Below are 17,339 nucleotides of genomic sequence, written 5' to 3' on the forward strand. Positions count from 1 at the left end.
TGTTTGATATGGCTTCTCAAATGATCAATAATTCTTGGAGAAATTCAAGGCTAAACTTCGCAAATTTTATGGTAATTAGGATCACATATCCAAGCCACGGTCACAGTAGTGATTTTCTTTGTTTTCTCTTGACGAATTATTAATGAGTTTGAGAAATAATTTTCAACAATTTCAGTTGGCTCCAACAGAATTCTTGAGATATAAACCACTCACCTGACATTTATTGTTGGTGCATCTAACGCTGTTCTTCCAAGGAGAGCTTTGATTCGTATTCCATACATTCCCCTGCATATCAAAATCAAACCTCGCCCATGAGATGTTAATGGACATTAACAATGTCAGTTAATTCAACAGTGTATAACAGTAAACAAACAGGGAAAGGATTTCCTTGAAAATGAGCTTACATGAGATACAGAAGTGCAGACTGTAAGGTACTGTAAAATTCCTCCCCTCTAGCCTGCGAACACAGACGTATTTCTGGCTCTTGCTTCTCTTTATCGAGAGAAGCGCCAGCCGGAAATACGTCTGTGTTCGCAGGCTATACCTCCCCTCCCCCTGAATATAATCCCTAAATCTCTCAAATAATAAACACAAACTTTGTAAACACAAACTTCCCTCCAGTAATACCCCCAATCTACCCCCCCCCCCAACAGCACCAAAAAAGACCACTAACAAAGGTACTTTGAATGACTGTATACCCAGGTCTTATATTTTACAGTAGCTCTGACACTGCTGTACCTGGTTGCACTGACAGTGAGGTGTCCAAACGTAGCTTGGCCTTTGTTGTCAGTCTTTTGCTGAGCTGGTGCAGGAGTCAACTGTTCAAAAACAAACAAATCTCTTGCTTTAAAACAACCATTGGCTCCAGCATTACAAAGTAAATTATTTCAAAGCCATCATTAACATGACAGGACATCACAAAATGTGAGTGTAAAACAGTGACCAATAGGTCATGATCGGAAATCAAAATTGTAAACTCATAAAAACAAAGTTTTAATACAATACTAATTTTTATCTTTCAGTCCTGAACATACTGCTGGATAATTTAGGCTGTCCAACTTTAAAGGAAACAACGTGCTTACAAAGACACCTGTGACACAACTTCTGTTCTATTTTCAAGCTGAGTTATTAAAATCTGGCTAATTCTATCTGGCTGATCAGGTCTGACAAACGATAAGTAATTTGAATGCAACAAAAATACATCAACATAAAATTTTATCACTCCTTTCCCGCAGAGGAGGACAATACAGAAATTTCTGATTTCTACCAAGAGTACTGAAAGGTGAAATAGAAGAAAGATCCTCGCAGTTATTTATGCAACTTAAGTAGTTGCATTGCGAAAAGAAGGTTTCAGGCTTTTTTTCGCAACTACTTAAGTTCTGTAAATAACTGCGAGGATCTTTCTTCTATTTAATCTTCCACCCGCAGTTCAAATATATGTTTCATATATTCATATTCAAGTACTGAAAGGGCTCATTTAATTTCTCACCTTAAGTCCTCTATCGGAGTTAAGGACCACCTTAACATTAGCCTCAGCTGAAGGGTTTCCAAGCTTATCGCACAGTTGAACCGTGATGGGGAGTGGCATTCTGGTATCATTATACACTGAAAGTGGCTGTAAAAGGTAACAAGAGAAAACTCACCCAGTTTATCTTAAAGGAAACCTCCACTGTTGAAATAAGTTAATGTTAAATTGTTGAAACTACAATCTTATTTTACATTTTGTTGGAAAACATGGAAATAATATTTCTGTGTGGGACAAAACAGGATTTGATTATAGCTTATTTTTGCTTTTAAATTTCCCGGGCGCCACTATATTGGATTTCATGACGTAATAGGTTGTTAAATTGTTACACACAAAACAATTTCCGCTCACTGACAATAGCGGCAACCGTATTACCTCATAAAATCCAAAATGGCAGCAAGCGGGAAATTTTAAAGGGAAAACAGACGATCATCATATCTTATTTTTAGCACACTTGAATGTCATTTCTACTTTTCGAACTAAAATTTACAATTTAGACATTTTCAAAAACTTAACGTCAAAGTTAGTTGTCAGAGTGGAGGCTCCCTTAAAGTATCCAGTTAGAGATATCATAAGGCATTGGATGGATAGTTGTCTACTTCATCTGTATGTAGCAGGGTCAGCTTGTGGTGCTTGCAGGGAACCTCACAGCAAGCAGATCTGCTACAGTTGACTCAGTGGGCATAATGTTTGTGGCCATAATAAAAACAGCTAAGTTTTAATTTGATTTACAAACCTCAGAATGATCAAAATCAAGAATCTTGAGCTTAGATGGTGGACCAGGAATAACCTGGAAAAAATACAAAGACAGATTACTTTGAAATATGGTCAAGTTGATTAACTGTATTCCAGATTTATGCAATAGTTAGAAGAAAACGTCCATATTCCAATTTATGACATGTAAAACTAACGTCTATACCTCCAGTCTTTGATAACACTTGAGTTCGTTCCATTTTATGGTAATCTCCCGGTTCCCAAGAGGACCATCTTCAAACTGAATGTTCCTGATCACAATATTCCCATCCTACAAGACACAACAACAAAAACTTTGTAAGACAAGATCAGACAGAGCCTGCATGTTTAGTAAACGAGACTGGACAATGAGACAAAATGGCAATGATGAAAGTATCCAGCAAATGATAAACTGATTTACTTACAGCAGTAAATCCCAGTTGGACTTCATGCTCTTTCAATCCATCTGATGAAACATGAAACTCTGGCAATACATGACTTGGTAACTAGAAATGAACGAACAAAACAGTGAATATGTCTTTGTTGTCATTCCTCTTTGTTTGGTGTATGATGAGCGAGCTGTCACCATATCTTGTCAAAGGTGGGGCTCTTTTGCTGCGACAGTTAACACATCAAAACACAGGAGTGTGGGCATCTGGCTTCAAGACGGGCTCTGACTACTTGGATTTGTTTTCACAGTGGTTGTGTGTTCCCCATCCTAGGCCACCCTTGCCTATGTAAATAGTCAACTGGTCTGCCTCCTGCCAGTTGGGGTTTGAATAGATGTTATGTACAGTTTGTAATATTCCATTCAGTGAGTTCCAGTGTCGCCAGTTAGTACAACAGGGCTAGACACTTCAACACTCAAAAATATTAAGTACTTAAAAGCAATGTGAATAACATATAAATTGATAAATCTATGAATAAATAAATACAGTAAACTCTCTTTTATGGATGTCCCTCTTAAACAGACACCTTACAGTCAACCCATGTCACGCGTGACCAGTATTTCCGGGAATGAAATGAACATTCGAATTCCTCTTTGTAACGTCCGACATTTGAATGGAATGTTGAACATTTCTCTAGAAATCTTTCCGAAAAAGACGCATTAACTGAAAAAAAAAAAAAGATTCAAAATACTTGGGAGACAATTGCTATTCTTGAAATACTTGATGCTGTAATGTAAAGAAAAATTCATAGCTTTATACCGTCAATAAACTAGGGAAATTTCTACAGGAACTCCGAAATCCCATTGGTGATGTTCAAAACTGACATGTAAATTTCAAAACTCTGTTCAAATTTCAAAAAGACCGATCACGCATGACATGGATTGACTGTAAGATGGTCCTTGCCATAGTGATTTTACAAATGAACTCTCTTCAAGATACTCAAGTTAGAGAGAGAGTTAAGTGTAGACAAATCAAGCAAACTCTTAGAACAAATGCAAAAACAAGTTGCCATTTTTACTGGGCATTCAAAATTCCAAGATCTCACCTTGCCAGTTTTGTTCCCATGTTTATCGGTCGCTGAAAGGATGATGTCAGTAGCTAATGGCTCGCCTAATCTCATCCGAGTATCATCACATGAGCATTTTAGGATGTTAGGAACATCAGCATGAGGTCTTGAAAGCAAAAGGTATAGACTTTAGAAAAGTAAAGTTCTTGTTGTGTTGAGTTTTCTGCAATAAATATTATTTGTCTCACAAAACACAAAGGCAAAGTGATGCTCCATTAAAAGCAAATTGGAGGAAACTCTGGAATGTAGAGAATGCTCCAAAAAGCGGTAACCTTGAAACACTCAAAGAAGAGTTAAATGGCATGTTGCAAAAGGTGTGGTCCTTTGAGGATGCTCCTATTGCATAAAAGCAACTGAATGAATTCCTTACAGGTAATGCAGATATGTAAAATATCACAAAATTAAAACTACATTGAGCTTTGTTTGCAAAAGATTTATTTTCAATTCAGCTGTGTTGCAATTGTGTAATGTAAGCATTTGTAAGCTCTGATTGGCTGAAGCCAACAAAGAAAAACTCACAAATCGAGTTCTTGTACGTTGTTGTTTCGTTTTCAGTATGTAACAAGAATTGAAAATGATTATATTCAGTTCAAGGGCTTCAGTAGTGCCTGTTACCTTATTGTAAAAGAAAACTCCAGTCCTGCTCCTCCTGTCATGCTGATCTGGCAATATTTTGGTTCATCACACGACAATGGTGCCTGCAATACACAAAGATCAATTTGCATATATCTGTACATCAATAAATCCTCACAAAAATTGAATATACTTTATTCGCTCTAGGATCATTTACATGAATTATCGTAAATGAAAAATAAAGAAAGAAAGAAGAAAGAAAGAAAGAAAGAAAGAAAGAACTCATATTCCAAGCAATATTTAAGAGACTGAAGTAACTAAGGGGTTTTCGAGTCACTCCAGCTTTTTATGTTTGTGGAGTATCTATGGAGAAATCAGAACCAAACAGAGGGAAGTGTTACAGTATGACATACGTCTTAGTAGTATGTTTTTCTAAGTAACTAGAATAAGCTTTCAGAACGTTGCTCGGACAGTAAATAAAATTCATAGCCTGGGATAAAAAATTGCAGGAACAAATACTTATCTTCCCCAAGATATAAACACTGTTGCATCCCTCATTGACCAAGTCCTTAAATCTGATATTTACCTTGATATCTGGAAGGATTCCCTGCTTGATGGCATCTCTTGCAACTTTAGGAGTCCAGTTCACCTGGGGATAGCAAGAAAATGATCAAAAACTGACACAAAGAAGCTGTAACTGATGGCCACTAAAGGAACAGAATAGAGGTAGAAAGTACATTTGAGATCACAAGCAAAGGCTGTCACACAGGAACACGGTACAAGGAAATTACTTCCTACTTCAATAATTCGCACATGCAGAGATGGAAACGATGATGGTGAAATAATCAAAGCAAGCCGTTATGACTTCCATAGCCTCTAGATTTCCCAGTTTTGGTAAATTTAGGAATTAAGCTGTATCTGCAAATGCTGGTTGGGCACACGATATCAAAAAAACTTATTGTGTTTGACATAGAAAGAACGCACTCCTAACTGCATATGGAATCAAGATTGTATGGGACAATGAATGGATCTTGGGACACGTATCTAGCATCCCCCGCACATTTTGCAGGGGCGAATGACATCATCACCAACTTGGCAAAGGTGAGAGAGAGTGTGGGATTGAGATCATCCAACGCACTCCCTAATCTTTGATTATTACAAGTTTGTATTCTGCCAACTCCAAAAACCTCTTATGTGGGATTTTCATCAGCACTTTTTACATATTCTTATTCCAGAATACTGCACACTAATACATACCTTAAACCTACTGGCCAATGAGTTGTCAATTGCCAATTCTCTTTGTCCTTCGTCAAGAACTCTAAAACCTGTTGATCGAGGCAAGGAAAGAAGAAACTGATATTGTACCAAACAAAAGGTGGTAGCAATACAAACAGATTATCCCAGTACCTTAAAAAATAACAAAAGAATTCCAAATATTACACAAAGATTACCTGAAGGGCCATACCAATGCTTCTGATTACTTTGAGAAAATTTCCTACATTTCTAAAGTTTACTGAAAATTACTGAAGGGAAAACTGAAATTCTGTTTACTGCATACAGCAAAGGTGCTGTTTTTTCTTTTTCACTCGAACATAGAAAAGGTATATTTTAAGCTACTGTGACAACACCAACTACAGGTAAGTTCACATGCAAATTTATACTACCTTGTATAGCTGTAGTGATTGCTGTTTTTCTATGTGGTAGAAATGATAAAACTTAAGGACGGTGCCTACTAGTAAAGAAATATTTTTGTGTGGTTTATGACTATGTGAGAAAAGCAGATCTTAGCAAGGGCTATTGTAATCCAGAAAGAAAATTAGGGGTAACCATGCATTTTTCAGAGATAATTAAGCAACAATTTATTATTCTAAAACCCAGTAAAAGACAAAGCAATGTATGGTATCTTTATTTTCAAATTGAAGCATTTTTATCTCTGAAAAATGCACAGTTACCCCAGATTTTCTTTTTGAATACCAAGAGCACTTGCTAAGTTCTGCTTTCTCCGGATAGTTTTAAACCGTGCAAAAATATCCTTGTATTAGTAGGCACCACCCATGGGAAACCCGAGAATCTCAAGATGCGCAGAACTTTCAAACTTTCAACTCTATTTATCACCTGACAAAAGAAAATACAAATGGTCGCTTCCCGCAAATAGCATTGACTAGTCGAGGCAGGAAGCAACAGAAGAGAGAAGGTTGTCATTATAACAGCCTGTCAAATTTGTCAATGTAGAAAAGTAAGAAAGGTATAGATCACTTATATAATACAAGGGTAGACATTACAGAGCAAATGCAAGAACAGTGTCGACGGTGCAATTTTAGCATAGATTTCAAAATGCATTAATAATTTATAAGCCCAATGACCTATCAAATGGTCGATAAAACATCACATGCAGTGGTTTTAGATCCGATAAAACCTCCTCCTTATTAGTATGCAGTGTTTCTTGTTTTTCTCAAAAAGCTTATTTCCAATGTTCACAAAAGCATCATTGTCATGAACTCTCTTTGACACACGCTTTTCCAGGAGCACGTGTTTTATCGGGTCTAAAACCACTTGGCTGCGCCTCATGGTTTTAAATCCCGATAAAACACTGCTGTTCGTGTTTTAAACATTACATAATAAAAAAACTTACAATAAAATTAGTATTTGGAAGACATTTGGAACATATGCGCAGTAACAAAAGTAGGCACTGTCCTTAAATAAACTCATTTGATCTTCAGTTGCATACTTAATCCAGTCAGTGTGTGTCCTGCAGTACAAGGCATCTCCTGTCCATCATCCAGCTTCTTCCTTTGTTTGGCGTCAGGTGCTTTGTAAAACACCTCCAGTGTTGCTGCCTTACTACTGGGCGTGACCACAATGGTCTTCTCCACTGCAGCGACTTCCTTATGATGCTACAACATTGCAAAAGACCTGTGTTACTGTCAAGCCTTAAAGGGGCTGTGTCACCTATTTTTTGCATTACTTTGATTAGCCAAAAACATATTTGAATTGATGGAATCGTCAAAATAATTGTTCAGTTCCGTTAACAATTGAATGGGAATGCGGAATCAGGCCCTAAGTGACTTTTGATGTAAGGTCAAATTCTTCTTTTGTTTCGCAAGTGAATACAGGGAAATTTGTAAGAAGAATCCAGAGCAATTTATCAGAAGTCACTTAGGGCTTTTTCCAGGCACCCCTTCAATTAGCCTACTAATGTACAGAAACTAGTATTAATTATATATGGCTGCAGATGGCTAGAATGGAAATGGATTGCAACTTGAAAAAATTGGCCAAGTTTTTCATGTTCTTCCTGTGTATTATAGACAAAGTGACTTCATCCAGTCAAATGTGAATTTTCTTCGTTTCAGATGTCCCAGTGTGCAACTTGCTCACCAACAAGGTGTTTTTTGTACCAGGTGACCCAATACCTGGAAAGAGTCCATTTTCGAGTTGGTGGATGAAATTCTAAAGTGTAACCATTTACATAAAGCTATTGAACATAAGCACTTTTCAGTGGACTGTAATTTGCTGTTTATTGTTCTGCATAAGTTGGCTTATAACATGTTCTCCATCAAATAAACAGTACATGCAGTTCAAGTTCAAGTGCAAGTTCAAGTTTATTAAAAAATCCAACCAAGAAAAAAGAGTAGTACACAGGAGATGTGATTTTTCCTTTTTGGAGAAGGGAATACAGAAGGTCAAGAATGAAACAAATGAAACATAATTACAAACTTAACCTGTAATTCAATCTTGGCTTTGAGCTTTGTCTCCTTGGTGATTTGTTTCAGACAGATATCAGCACCTGTTAGTGTAGCTTTTCCAGAAGAGCTGCAGTCTCCAATGTATGTCGGCAACCCTGGTAATCCCGTCAGCTGCAATTGAGTGAAGAAACTTTTAGATCAAAATTGATTGATTGTTTTGTTTCCAGAAACATTCATTCTATGAATATCATTGTACATCAAGACAAAAATGTCTAAACTGTGACTGAAATAAACAGCCATCTTTGAACACCCTACAGTTCTTTGAACAGTTATCATCAGCTTCCCCAAACCATAATAATAATAATAATAATAATAATAATAATAATAATAATAATAATAATAATAATAATAATAATAATAACAACAACAACAACAATAATAATAATAATAATAATAATAATAATAATAATAATAATAAAGTTGAACTTTCTTTAACGAGAGTAACACTTGACAGTATTTCAACTGAGGACTGAAGAACTAGTGGCCCTCAAAAAAAGTACCCCCAAGCCAATGCATTACCTTGCACACAACATTCAGCCTAGGCTGGACAGTCAGGTTTTCTGCTTTGTCCTGAACTTGCACTTGAAGCTGAAGTGGGCTGTTATTTTCAACTATGACTTCATTACCACTGGGCGTAACAGCTAATGACTCTGGTGGACCTGTAAATACATGTACACTTTGCAGTTAGTATTAATAACAAAGGAACAGGGCTAAAACCTGAAGAGTATGTTTCCTTGTGCAGTGTTGTTTCAAAATGGCTCATTCAGTCATCTGAATGTGGATAAAAAGGGGTGCTACTCTTAAAGCGCCTTCACACAGCAAACAAAAGTTGACAACCTCAAATTGGTATGCGTGAACTTTGCAATGTTCAACAGTTGGCAAACTGGTTGAGAAACTGTTGGAACTAAATTAATAGAAGTTGTCTCTATTCTAACCAACTTTTTCGCCAACTTTTCTCTGTCAGCAAATGCACATCTGACATGTGAATGACTGTCAAATTCAAACTGTTTACTTTTACCACATCAAATGTTGGCTTGCGCAATCTGCAAAACAATGCTTGCATAAGACAGGCCATGTTACTGTTTCTTTACTTTATTATGTTTGTGAAGGTTTCATGTGTGAAAGCAGGAGTTTGCTAAAAGTTTAGAGTTTGCCAACTTCACTTTGTCAACTTTTGTTTGCTGTGTGAAGCTGCCTAAACTCACTCACTTCCTCATCCTCACCGTAACAAGTGACACAAAAGGTGTTTATTAGGTCCCAATAACATCATAGTTTTCACAGCACAATGTTGCTATTCCTGCATCAAACCCCAACCTGGACAACCAGGCTGGTGTTTTATCAAGGCCCATCTCGCTAACATGTCTACCCAGTTGAAGCCACTGGGAGCCCTGGGGATGACAGGGCACTCATACATTCCTATTACAACCAGCACAGCATCAAGAGAGGGTAAAAAAGGCTACACTGTATGTAACTTGTCTCAAAATGTGTATTGCAAACAAGTTGGGAAGACTGACAAAGACACACAAATTCTTCCAACTAAATCAGAACTATGACCATTACCTGGCAACAACCTGATCTTTAAGCTCTGTGAACCTTCTTCAAGTCCGGGTAAAGTGATCTTTAGATTGAAATCCTTTTGCAACAAAGAGAAAACACGTATTTTTAAACATTTAAGCTATGGATGTTTCCAAAAAAAAGAAGTAGAAGAGTAACAAAAAGGAAAACAGACCTTCCCTCCATGTGAAGGCACAGAACCCAGTGCAACCACACCCTTCACAATAAGGCTGTTCCCCTTTACTGATGTTCCCTGATGAGTCAGCTCCAGACCGCTGTTGAAGTGAATATCAAATATCAGTTTTACAACTCACACAGCACTCCAACATGTAATAAAAAGGCTTGGTACAATAGGGGCAATACCATACAGATTTTTTCCACAAGCCCGGTGTATAATTGAATGTAGTATAATTATTGTTGCACCCCATATCAAGAACTGAGATAAGAATTAACATTGCATGCATGGACATTATAAACATGTTGTTAGTTTTTGGGTTGCCTGTGCTTATCAGCCCGCGATTCCAGTCAACGGTATAATTATTTTATTTATAACCCCAGCAAGGCTCATTGCACTCAGCCACCATGTTTTCTTGTGTTGTACATTGGTGTGGGATTGGCAGATTAAGCCTTGAGTTAAACGGGCAATCATCTCTCTTGCATCACAACATCCATAGCCTAAAATTTTGTATTAAGACTGACACTCTCACTTAGACTGGGTTGTCTTAGGCCCAGTTCAGACGCGGAACTTTTCATGAGCCGAACTTAATTCAAATTAAGGTCGACCCAAATCACGAAAATCCTGCCTTTTGATTCAGACGCTGAACTAAATTAGCCGAACTTAATTTACTTGAAGCAAAACCAATCGAAATGTTAGGGTTTTTTTTTTTTTTTTTTAATTTTTTATTTGAAATATGTTATAATAATTTATGCATTAGGTTCGGCTCATGAAAAGTTCGGCGTCTGAATCAAAGCCGTTCCAAAACCGAAATTCTCGGCTGAGCCAGGCGGGAAGAACGGCTGAGTCGTTCCAAATTGAAACAGCCGTTCTCAACTGATTCAGACGCCGAACTTTTCATGTACTTAACTCGAGGTATTAGGTTTGGCTCATGAAAAGTTCGGCGTCTGAACCAGGCCTTATATGTGTCTGGATTTATCAAAACAACCACAACTCTTCCTGACCAGCACTTTGCACTCGAGAGAGAATTCCACAGATACCCTCTCTGGGATTATCCAGATTTGTATAAACCCTGGCTGACGTTCATGATTTTATTTGTATTCCATCAGGATTCATGAGGTTACATGTACTTGCCTTGCACTCAACACAGGGGAAACCTCTTCTGGGAGTTTTGATGGATTGTTAAACTCATCCAGAAGGTTTAGTGGAATCTGGTAATTAAGAAAACAAAGTTATACACAACCTCAAATAATTCAGTGAAATTCTGAAATGTTTGTAATCAAGGATAAAAGTTGCTTGCCTTTGAAAATCATGGAGAAGACATTTTCTTAGTTATTCAGTGTTAAAAACATATGAGTGGAAGGGAAGAAAGAATTCACACCTGGAATGGCACTCCTACTCTGAGAGGTGTCTCTAACATTCCAACAGTGAATTTGTTTGGTTGAGCCTCTAAAAATGCAGAGAGCGAAGAAATCAAACAACAAAGCTAAAGCAAAATGATTTTATGATGAATGGTCAAATGCCTTTGAGCAGTGAAACTTAAAAGCAATGTTCATGATGATGGTGGTGACAACAATGACGGAGATAACGGTCAAGATAATAAATAATAACAATGATAATGATGATGATGATGATAAATAAATAAATAAATAAATAAATAAATAAATAAATAAATAAATAAATAATTGATTACCCCCCTCACTGTGCGAGGTTTTCCAGGAACAATACAACATTAGAAACAAATACTGTAAATACAACATAATAAATTAAAAATTGTAACTGGCAAGAGATGAACCAACTTGCTATGTTACAAAATGTGAACAAGGAATTACAGGTCTACTACAAAACAACCTCAACGAGTGGTCAGAATGGGGCTTGAACCTGGGACCCAAGATTTGAAGTCTGGCACCCTTATCACTCAACTTCACTGCCTCATCCCTCAACATAAAGATGATTCTTTTGGGTGATTATCTCCCTATAAACAGAACATGTATGTCACAGTTTACTTCACTGAGGAAGGTTTGACATATCCTCAGTACCTTATTCCTTTTTCCACATCACAGATGAAACTACCTCTTCTACAAACCTGTGACAGTGAACTTGATGCGATGACACGGAAGACTCTTGATAGACGGAGCAGTTGAACTGTCACTCAGTAGCACTTGTAGCTGAAGAGTGTGAGGGCCAAGATGGGTAATGTTTTCTGCAAGACAAACAATATTAAATTTAATTCCTTTTAGTCTCACTTCACAAATGATTTTGTAGGTATAAAGGTATAAAAAAAATGCCCAAGAAAGTGAAGCAAATGTACCCATTTTTCTGAACCAATAAGGCCAGCTCTTTCCTCCATGTTGACAGACATGATTAGTGATCACTTTGTCTCCATCTTTATCAGTGCCTGTGAAAGAAATCACATTCAAAGAAAACAAATTAACTATTGTAATAAAATATCAATGTTGGAGGTTGGAGGTTTCAAAAGATGTATTCTGAGTAAATGTTACCTCCTTTGTATTAATATATTCTGTTGTAAATTAAGTTCAACTTTGTTAACTTTTTAATTTGGTAACAAAGCTTCTTGTTATTGTTGTTGTTGGCCAACACATTGTTTTCCATGCTTCTCCATAGATACATGATGAGCTCCAGTTTGATGATAGGAACCTTACTAAGAACCAGTTATGTTCCCAGAGCTTTCGTATATCCCTGAGTACAGTCTGTTTATGACTGTTGTATTTAACATCTGTAGCAATTCACTACTTGCATCATGCCAAAAACATTAAATAAGCTCTCATCATTCACTGCTGCCTGCACCTCTGATTGTTGTTGAGTTTTAAACCATGTTCCTAAATGCTGGTCATTTAATGCATTGAACACGATAATCATATGATCGACACAAAAAAGACAAATCTTGGGTTTATTTGCCACCAGTATGCTAAATACAACAAAGTTGCACAGCATTCATTTAAGGTTTAGCTGTTCAATAGTAAAAGATGGCAACTCATCTTAAATAGAGAGGCACCTTACCATGCCAAATGACCTTTAACTCTACCAACAATCTTCTTCTGTCACCAGGCAGTTTGTTAACTGATTCACCCTTGCCATTCAGAATATCTACCTTCATGGCACCTGAGAAAATTAAGACAAGGACACTGCTAAATGTAACAGCCATTTTCATGAACAGACCCATAAATCACTCTACATAAGCTGAAGTTAAAAGACCCTTCTCCAAAATGGCGGCCAAAAATTCAAATACGTTAAAGTGCTACTATGATCAAATTTTTACCTCTTGAATTTTAAGGTTTATCACATAAAATTCTAGGAAAGATTAAAAACGCCGTTTACCGTTTCTAAATATCTGCATTGGTTCCGGAGATATTCACGCTTGAAAAATGTGTAAAATATGTAAATGAGAGGACTGATGACGTCATATTCTCAACTCAATATAACATCAAGTATGTAAATAGAGCTATCTCAGTCAATTTACAGCAGAGACCATTGAAACCTGGCAGGCTAATAGTTCTAAAGGCAATACACCTACGGCTATAAAAAATTCGGTTCCCATGGCAACTCACTCTTTTCCAGTCCCCTCCAACCTGATTTCAATATTTTAGTGATTTTCAGCTTGAAAAACATTTAACACGGCCACGAACTCGACCTAACATATTTATATGCTTGCTGGATCATGCAGATGAGGCACTATTGGCAAATATCAAAATTGAATGTCAAAGGTGGCCAGCAAAGCCTTAAGTATCAGGGAGGACTGGAACCCAGTATGTTGCCATGGTAACAAAACTGATAAGCTCATATTATGGAGCGCACCTAGAACAATGTCACTGCAAAGAATCAAGCATTTCTGATACAAATTGGCTGAGATATCTTTTTTCATAATATTTGACCAAAATTCGGTTGAGTTTGTGACGTCATCACTTGGCTAATTTGCATATTTTAAAAACTTGAATATCTCTGGAACAAAAAGAGATATTTGAAAATAGTAAACAACATTCTTCTTCACGTACAGACTACTTGTTTATGTTTTAAAATGGCTCAGATTAGAAAGACACGAATTTCGTCATAGTAGCACTTTAAAATTAAAAATGTATACCAGCACTAGAAAGAGCACTTTTACTTTAGTAACCCTGCAAAGTTTCAGCATATCAGGTGTAATATCAGCTGAGAAAATGTAAGTTGAAAAATGAAAAATTTACAGACGTTTGTATGACTGGGGTAATGACGTCTACCCCCAGTCATACAAATGTCTGTAAATTTGTCAAATTTCACCTTACATTTCCTAAGCTGATATAACACCTAATATGCTAAAACTTTGCAAGGTTACTGACGTAATGGTGCTCCTTCCAGTGCTGGTATCACTTTTTCATTGTCAGTTTTTACTCATTCAAACCTGTTGCCACCATTTTGGAGAAGGGTCTATTGTCCATCTAGCAGGACGTTTGCTTCAAACTACATTTTGAAAGCCATAATTTTCAACCTGTGCCTGTCACAGCATCTTTCTCTGTGTATCAAATGGTACCAATAATTATTGGCTTACCAACAATAAATTGAAGGGGTGCCTGGAAAAAATCCCCAGATGACTTCTGACAAATTGCTAGATTCTTGCTTATTTGCTTGTCAAACAAAAGGAGAATTTGACCTTACATCAAAAGTCACTTGGTTGCCTTTTTAAGAATACATACCTATGGTGGTTCCTGCTGGAATTTTTGAGTTGGGTTCCAGTTTGTCTTCCTCTGGCCATTCTAACACCAGTTTACCTGGTAACCTGAGAGGATAAAAATTAGCAAAATTTCACTGATTAAAATCTATTTTTGTGATAAAAATACTCCTTAACAGGTCACGATGTTTCGACCTCTCCAAGGCCATTTTCAAGTGTGAGTAAAAATAAGAATTCTTACCAATTTTTAACTGTTTGTAATATATTTATGCTAAGATTTCATTTTTTACTCGCACTTTAAAATGGCCTCGGAGAGGTCGAAACATCGTGAACTTTTAGCGTTTATTTTTATCACAAAATCTATTTCTAAGAAATTACTCATCAAGATTAAAAAATTATTTCTAGGTGAAACTAACTTTTCAGTGGACTGGTGGATAGAAACCTTTGGTAACCACTCAAATAAAAGCTATAGAGCAGTCCTTTCTGGTGGTAGTGGTGGTTCACACTTTGGAGTCTGTGGGTGAAATCCTAAGGTGTAACCACTCAAATAAAAGCTGTTAAGGGTGTGGTACTGTTTATTATGCCATACATGCTCTGTGGATGAAAACCTTAATGGCGACTGTTTAAATGCAATGTACAGCACTAATTGAACAGTACTTTCCCTAACTTGGTGCTGTTCATAATCATAATTAATATTATGCTGTTCAGACATTTAAGTCTGTGGCTGAAATCCTAAAGTGTGAGCATTCAATTTCCAACCAACACATTCCAGTACTGCTGATGTCTGCCCTGCCAGGTGGTTCTAACTTGTTCGTCTGTAGATGAGCTTGTAAGGTATGACCATTCAAATGAAAGGTATTACTTTACCCAGACCGGGAGCATTAAAACTGAAGCAAAAACTTTTAATCTTACTTTGCTTCCTCTTCTTCCACGAATTTTTTTATTGCAGTAAGGTTCAACAGCCGATCCAACTTGGCCAAGGAAAAGAACTTTGTATCTCCATATAAAGAAACTGGCTCCTAATGAGAAAGTTACAAACAAATAGTGTAGTTAAATTTAAAAACATTTACTCACTAAACAGCAGCAACCTCGACATCTGTAGCATCCAGAAGATGCTACTTGAAAATGCAAAGCTCTGTCACTGCCAAGGCAATCATCATCTGATTGTCAACTATATACATATACATACATAATCTTTATTTATGCATGATGGTTTTGAAAGCTGTAAGCTTGTGGGGTTGTGTGTAGGCTTTCCCAGAAGTCCAGCAGGAAAAATCCTACAGACTTGAGTACAAATACATTTTTTTCAAGCCCAGTGAAGTGCATGCCCTCTATGTTAACCTCCAAAATATCCATTCAGGTTGTACATAGAGGGCTTGACCTTCCTGGCCACTGCCAGTCCTTCCTCTCAGCTGGTCTTTTGGGAATGTCATTCTAAAAAAGGATGCAGGATCAGGATCCATTGAATTTGGTGAATTGGTAAGACTGATTTGCTAAATAGATTAAGATGATCTATGCCACTATTCTTGTTCTTAAAGCCTTCTTCCCCACAGATGACAATATGAATGAGCTGCAAGTGTTATGGGAGCATGAGAGGTTACAAATGTGAAAATCAATACTTGTTCTCAATGGGCCCTTTGCAGCTGACGGTCACATGGTACAAAATCCACAATGCTGGAACACAAGCTGCACACTAAGACATCCAAAACAAAGTAAATTCAAATTTGACTGGATGAAGTCACTTTGTTTTGGATGTCCCAGTGCGTAGGTTGTGTTCCAGCATGATGGATTTTGTACCATGTGGCCGTTAGCTGCAAATGGCCCATTCATGCTCAGATCTGAAGGTGGTTGAGATAATGAATCTGAAGGTTTGAGCCATGAAAACTGATTTGCATTATTGCATCCGATAAAAATACCTGAACTATTTCCATTTCTCCTCCAGTAGCAAACACGTCTCCATCATGATCACCAAAAAGAAGAAATCTCTTTACTGTTCCACAAATCAACGGTATCGTCCTTTGAGTCCTTATCTGGAATAAAACCATTCACAAACGGTAAAAATTCAGCACTTCATTTTCAAACAACACTTTATTCCTGAATCTGCCAATAGGAACAAAAATTACAAACAAAATTTACACTGGCTCACCAGCTGTCCCACTTTGAAGATCTTTCCATCCCACTCGATGGAGTTAAACACACACCAGGGACTTTGGTTTCGCTTTTGCGGTAAGTCTGGACGCTTGATTTGACCTTGAAAACCTATGAACTTGACCTAAGAACAAACCTTGAAATTCAGTAAATTAAAGCATTTCAGAAAGACAAAGAAATCGAGTAAATTATTGATGTTATGGTACCTGTTTATCGTGATTCTCGTGGCATTCTCTCACCCAGTCATAAAATGCTCTTGAAATGTTCACCCTCTGTTCCTGATGCCATTAAAATGGGGGAAATACATAATAAGTCAATTATTTGAAGCATTTTTAACACCATGCCTAAGATACAATAATAAACAGCTGAATCTAAATAACTTGAGGACGGTGCCTACTTTTGTTCCTGTGCATACGTTCTGCGCATCTCGAGATACTCGGGTTTCCTATGGGTGGTGCCTATTAATACAGGGATGTTTTTGCGCAGTTTAAAACTATTCGGGGAAAGCAGAACTTAGTGAGTGCTCTTGGTATCTAAAAAGAAAATTGGGGGTAACCATGCATTTTTCAGGGATAATAAAGCTCCAATTTGGAAAAAAAACGCCATACATTGCTTTGTATTTTACTGTTTTTTAGAATAATTGTCGCTTCATTATCTCTGAAAAATACGTGGTTACCCCCAATTATCTTTTTGGATTTCAACAGCCCTTTC

General features: G+C 37.1%; 1 protein-coding gene across 2 annotated transcripts in view; it reads right to left on the minus strand.

The window, feature by feature from the left end:
- Positions 1-17,339, minus strand: part of LOC146480748 (structural maintenance of chromosomes flexible hinge domain-containing protein 1-like) — a 44,921-nt gene that overhangs the window by 15,143 nt on the left and 12,439 nt on the right. For both annotated transcript variants that reach the window (XM_085109091.1, XM_085109092.1), the window contains 25 exons: positions 16,835-16,906; positions 16,627-16,752; positions 16,397-16,510; positions 15,393-15,499; positions 14,506-14,588; positions 12,839-12,940; positions 12,129-12,215; positions 11,904-12,020; positions 11,199-11,266; positions 10,952-11,028; positions 9,818-9,917; positions 9,649-9,721; positions 8,608-8,747; positions 8,065-8,199; positions 7,074-7,239; positions 5,603-5,670; positions 4,932-4,994; positions 4,388-4,470; positions 3,752-3,878; positions 2,683-2,763; positions 2,445-2,549; positions 2,262-2,315; positions 1,490-1,615; positions 739-818; positions 214-285 (listed from right to left, as the gene is read on the minus strand). In XM_085109091.1, the coding sequence (XP_084965217.1) occupies positions 214-285; positions 739-818; positions 1,490-1,615; positions 2,262-2,315; positions 2,445-2,549; positions 2,683-2,763; positions 3,752-3,878; positions 4,388-4,470; positions 4,932-4,994; positions 5,603-5,670; positions 7,074-7,239; positions 8,065-8,199; positions 8,608-8,747; positions 9,649-9,721; positions 9,818-9,917; positions 10,952-11,028; positions 11,199-11,266; positions 11,904-12,020; positions 12,129-12,215; positions 12,839-12,940; positions 14,506-14,588; positions 15,393-15,499; positions 16,397-16,510; positions 16,627-16,752; positions 16,835-16,906 (2,426 nt within the window). The remainder of the gene's footprint in view (positions 1-213; positions 286-738; positions 819-1,489; positions 1,616-2,261; positions 2,316-2,444; positions 2,550-2,682; positions 2,764-3,751; positions 3,879-4,387; positions 4,471-4,931; positions 4,995-5,602; positions 5,671-7,073; positions 7,240-8,064; positions 8,200-8,607; positions 8,748-9,648; positions 9,722-9,817; positions 9,918-10,951; positions 11,029-11,198; positions 11,267-11,903; positions 12,021-12,128; positions 12,216-12,838; positions 12,941-14,505; positions 14,589-15,392; positions 15,500-16,396; positions 16,511-16,626; positions 16,753-16,834; positions 16,907-17,339) is intronic.

This window comes from Pavona decussata, unplaced genomic scaffold (genome assembly GCF_977016875.1).
Source record: "Pavona decussata unplaced genomic scaffold, jaPavDecu1.1 SCAFFOLD_52, whole genome shotgun sequence".
In the NCBI taxonomy this organism is placed as follows: Eukaryota; Metazoa; Cnidaria; class Anthozoa; order Scleractinia; family Agariciidae; genus Pavona; species Pavona decussata.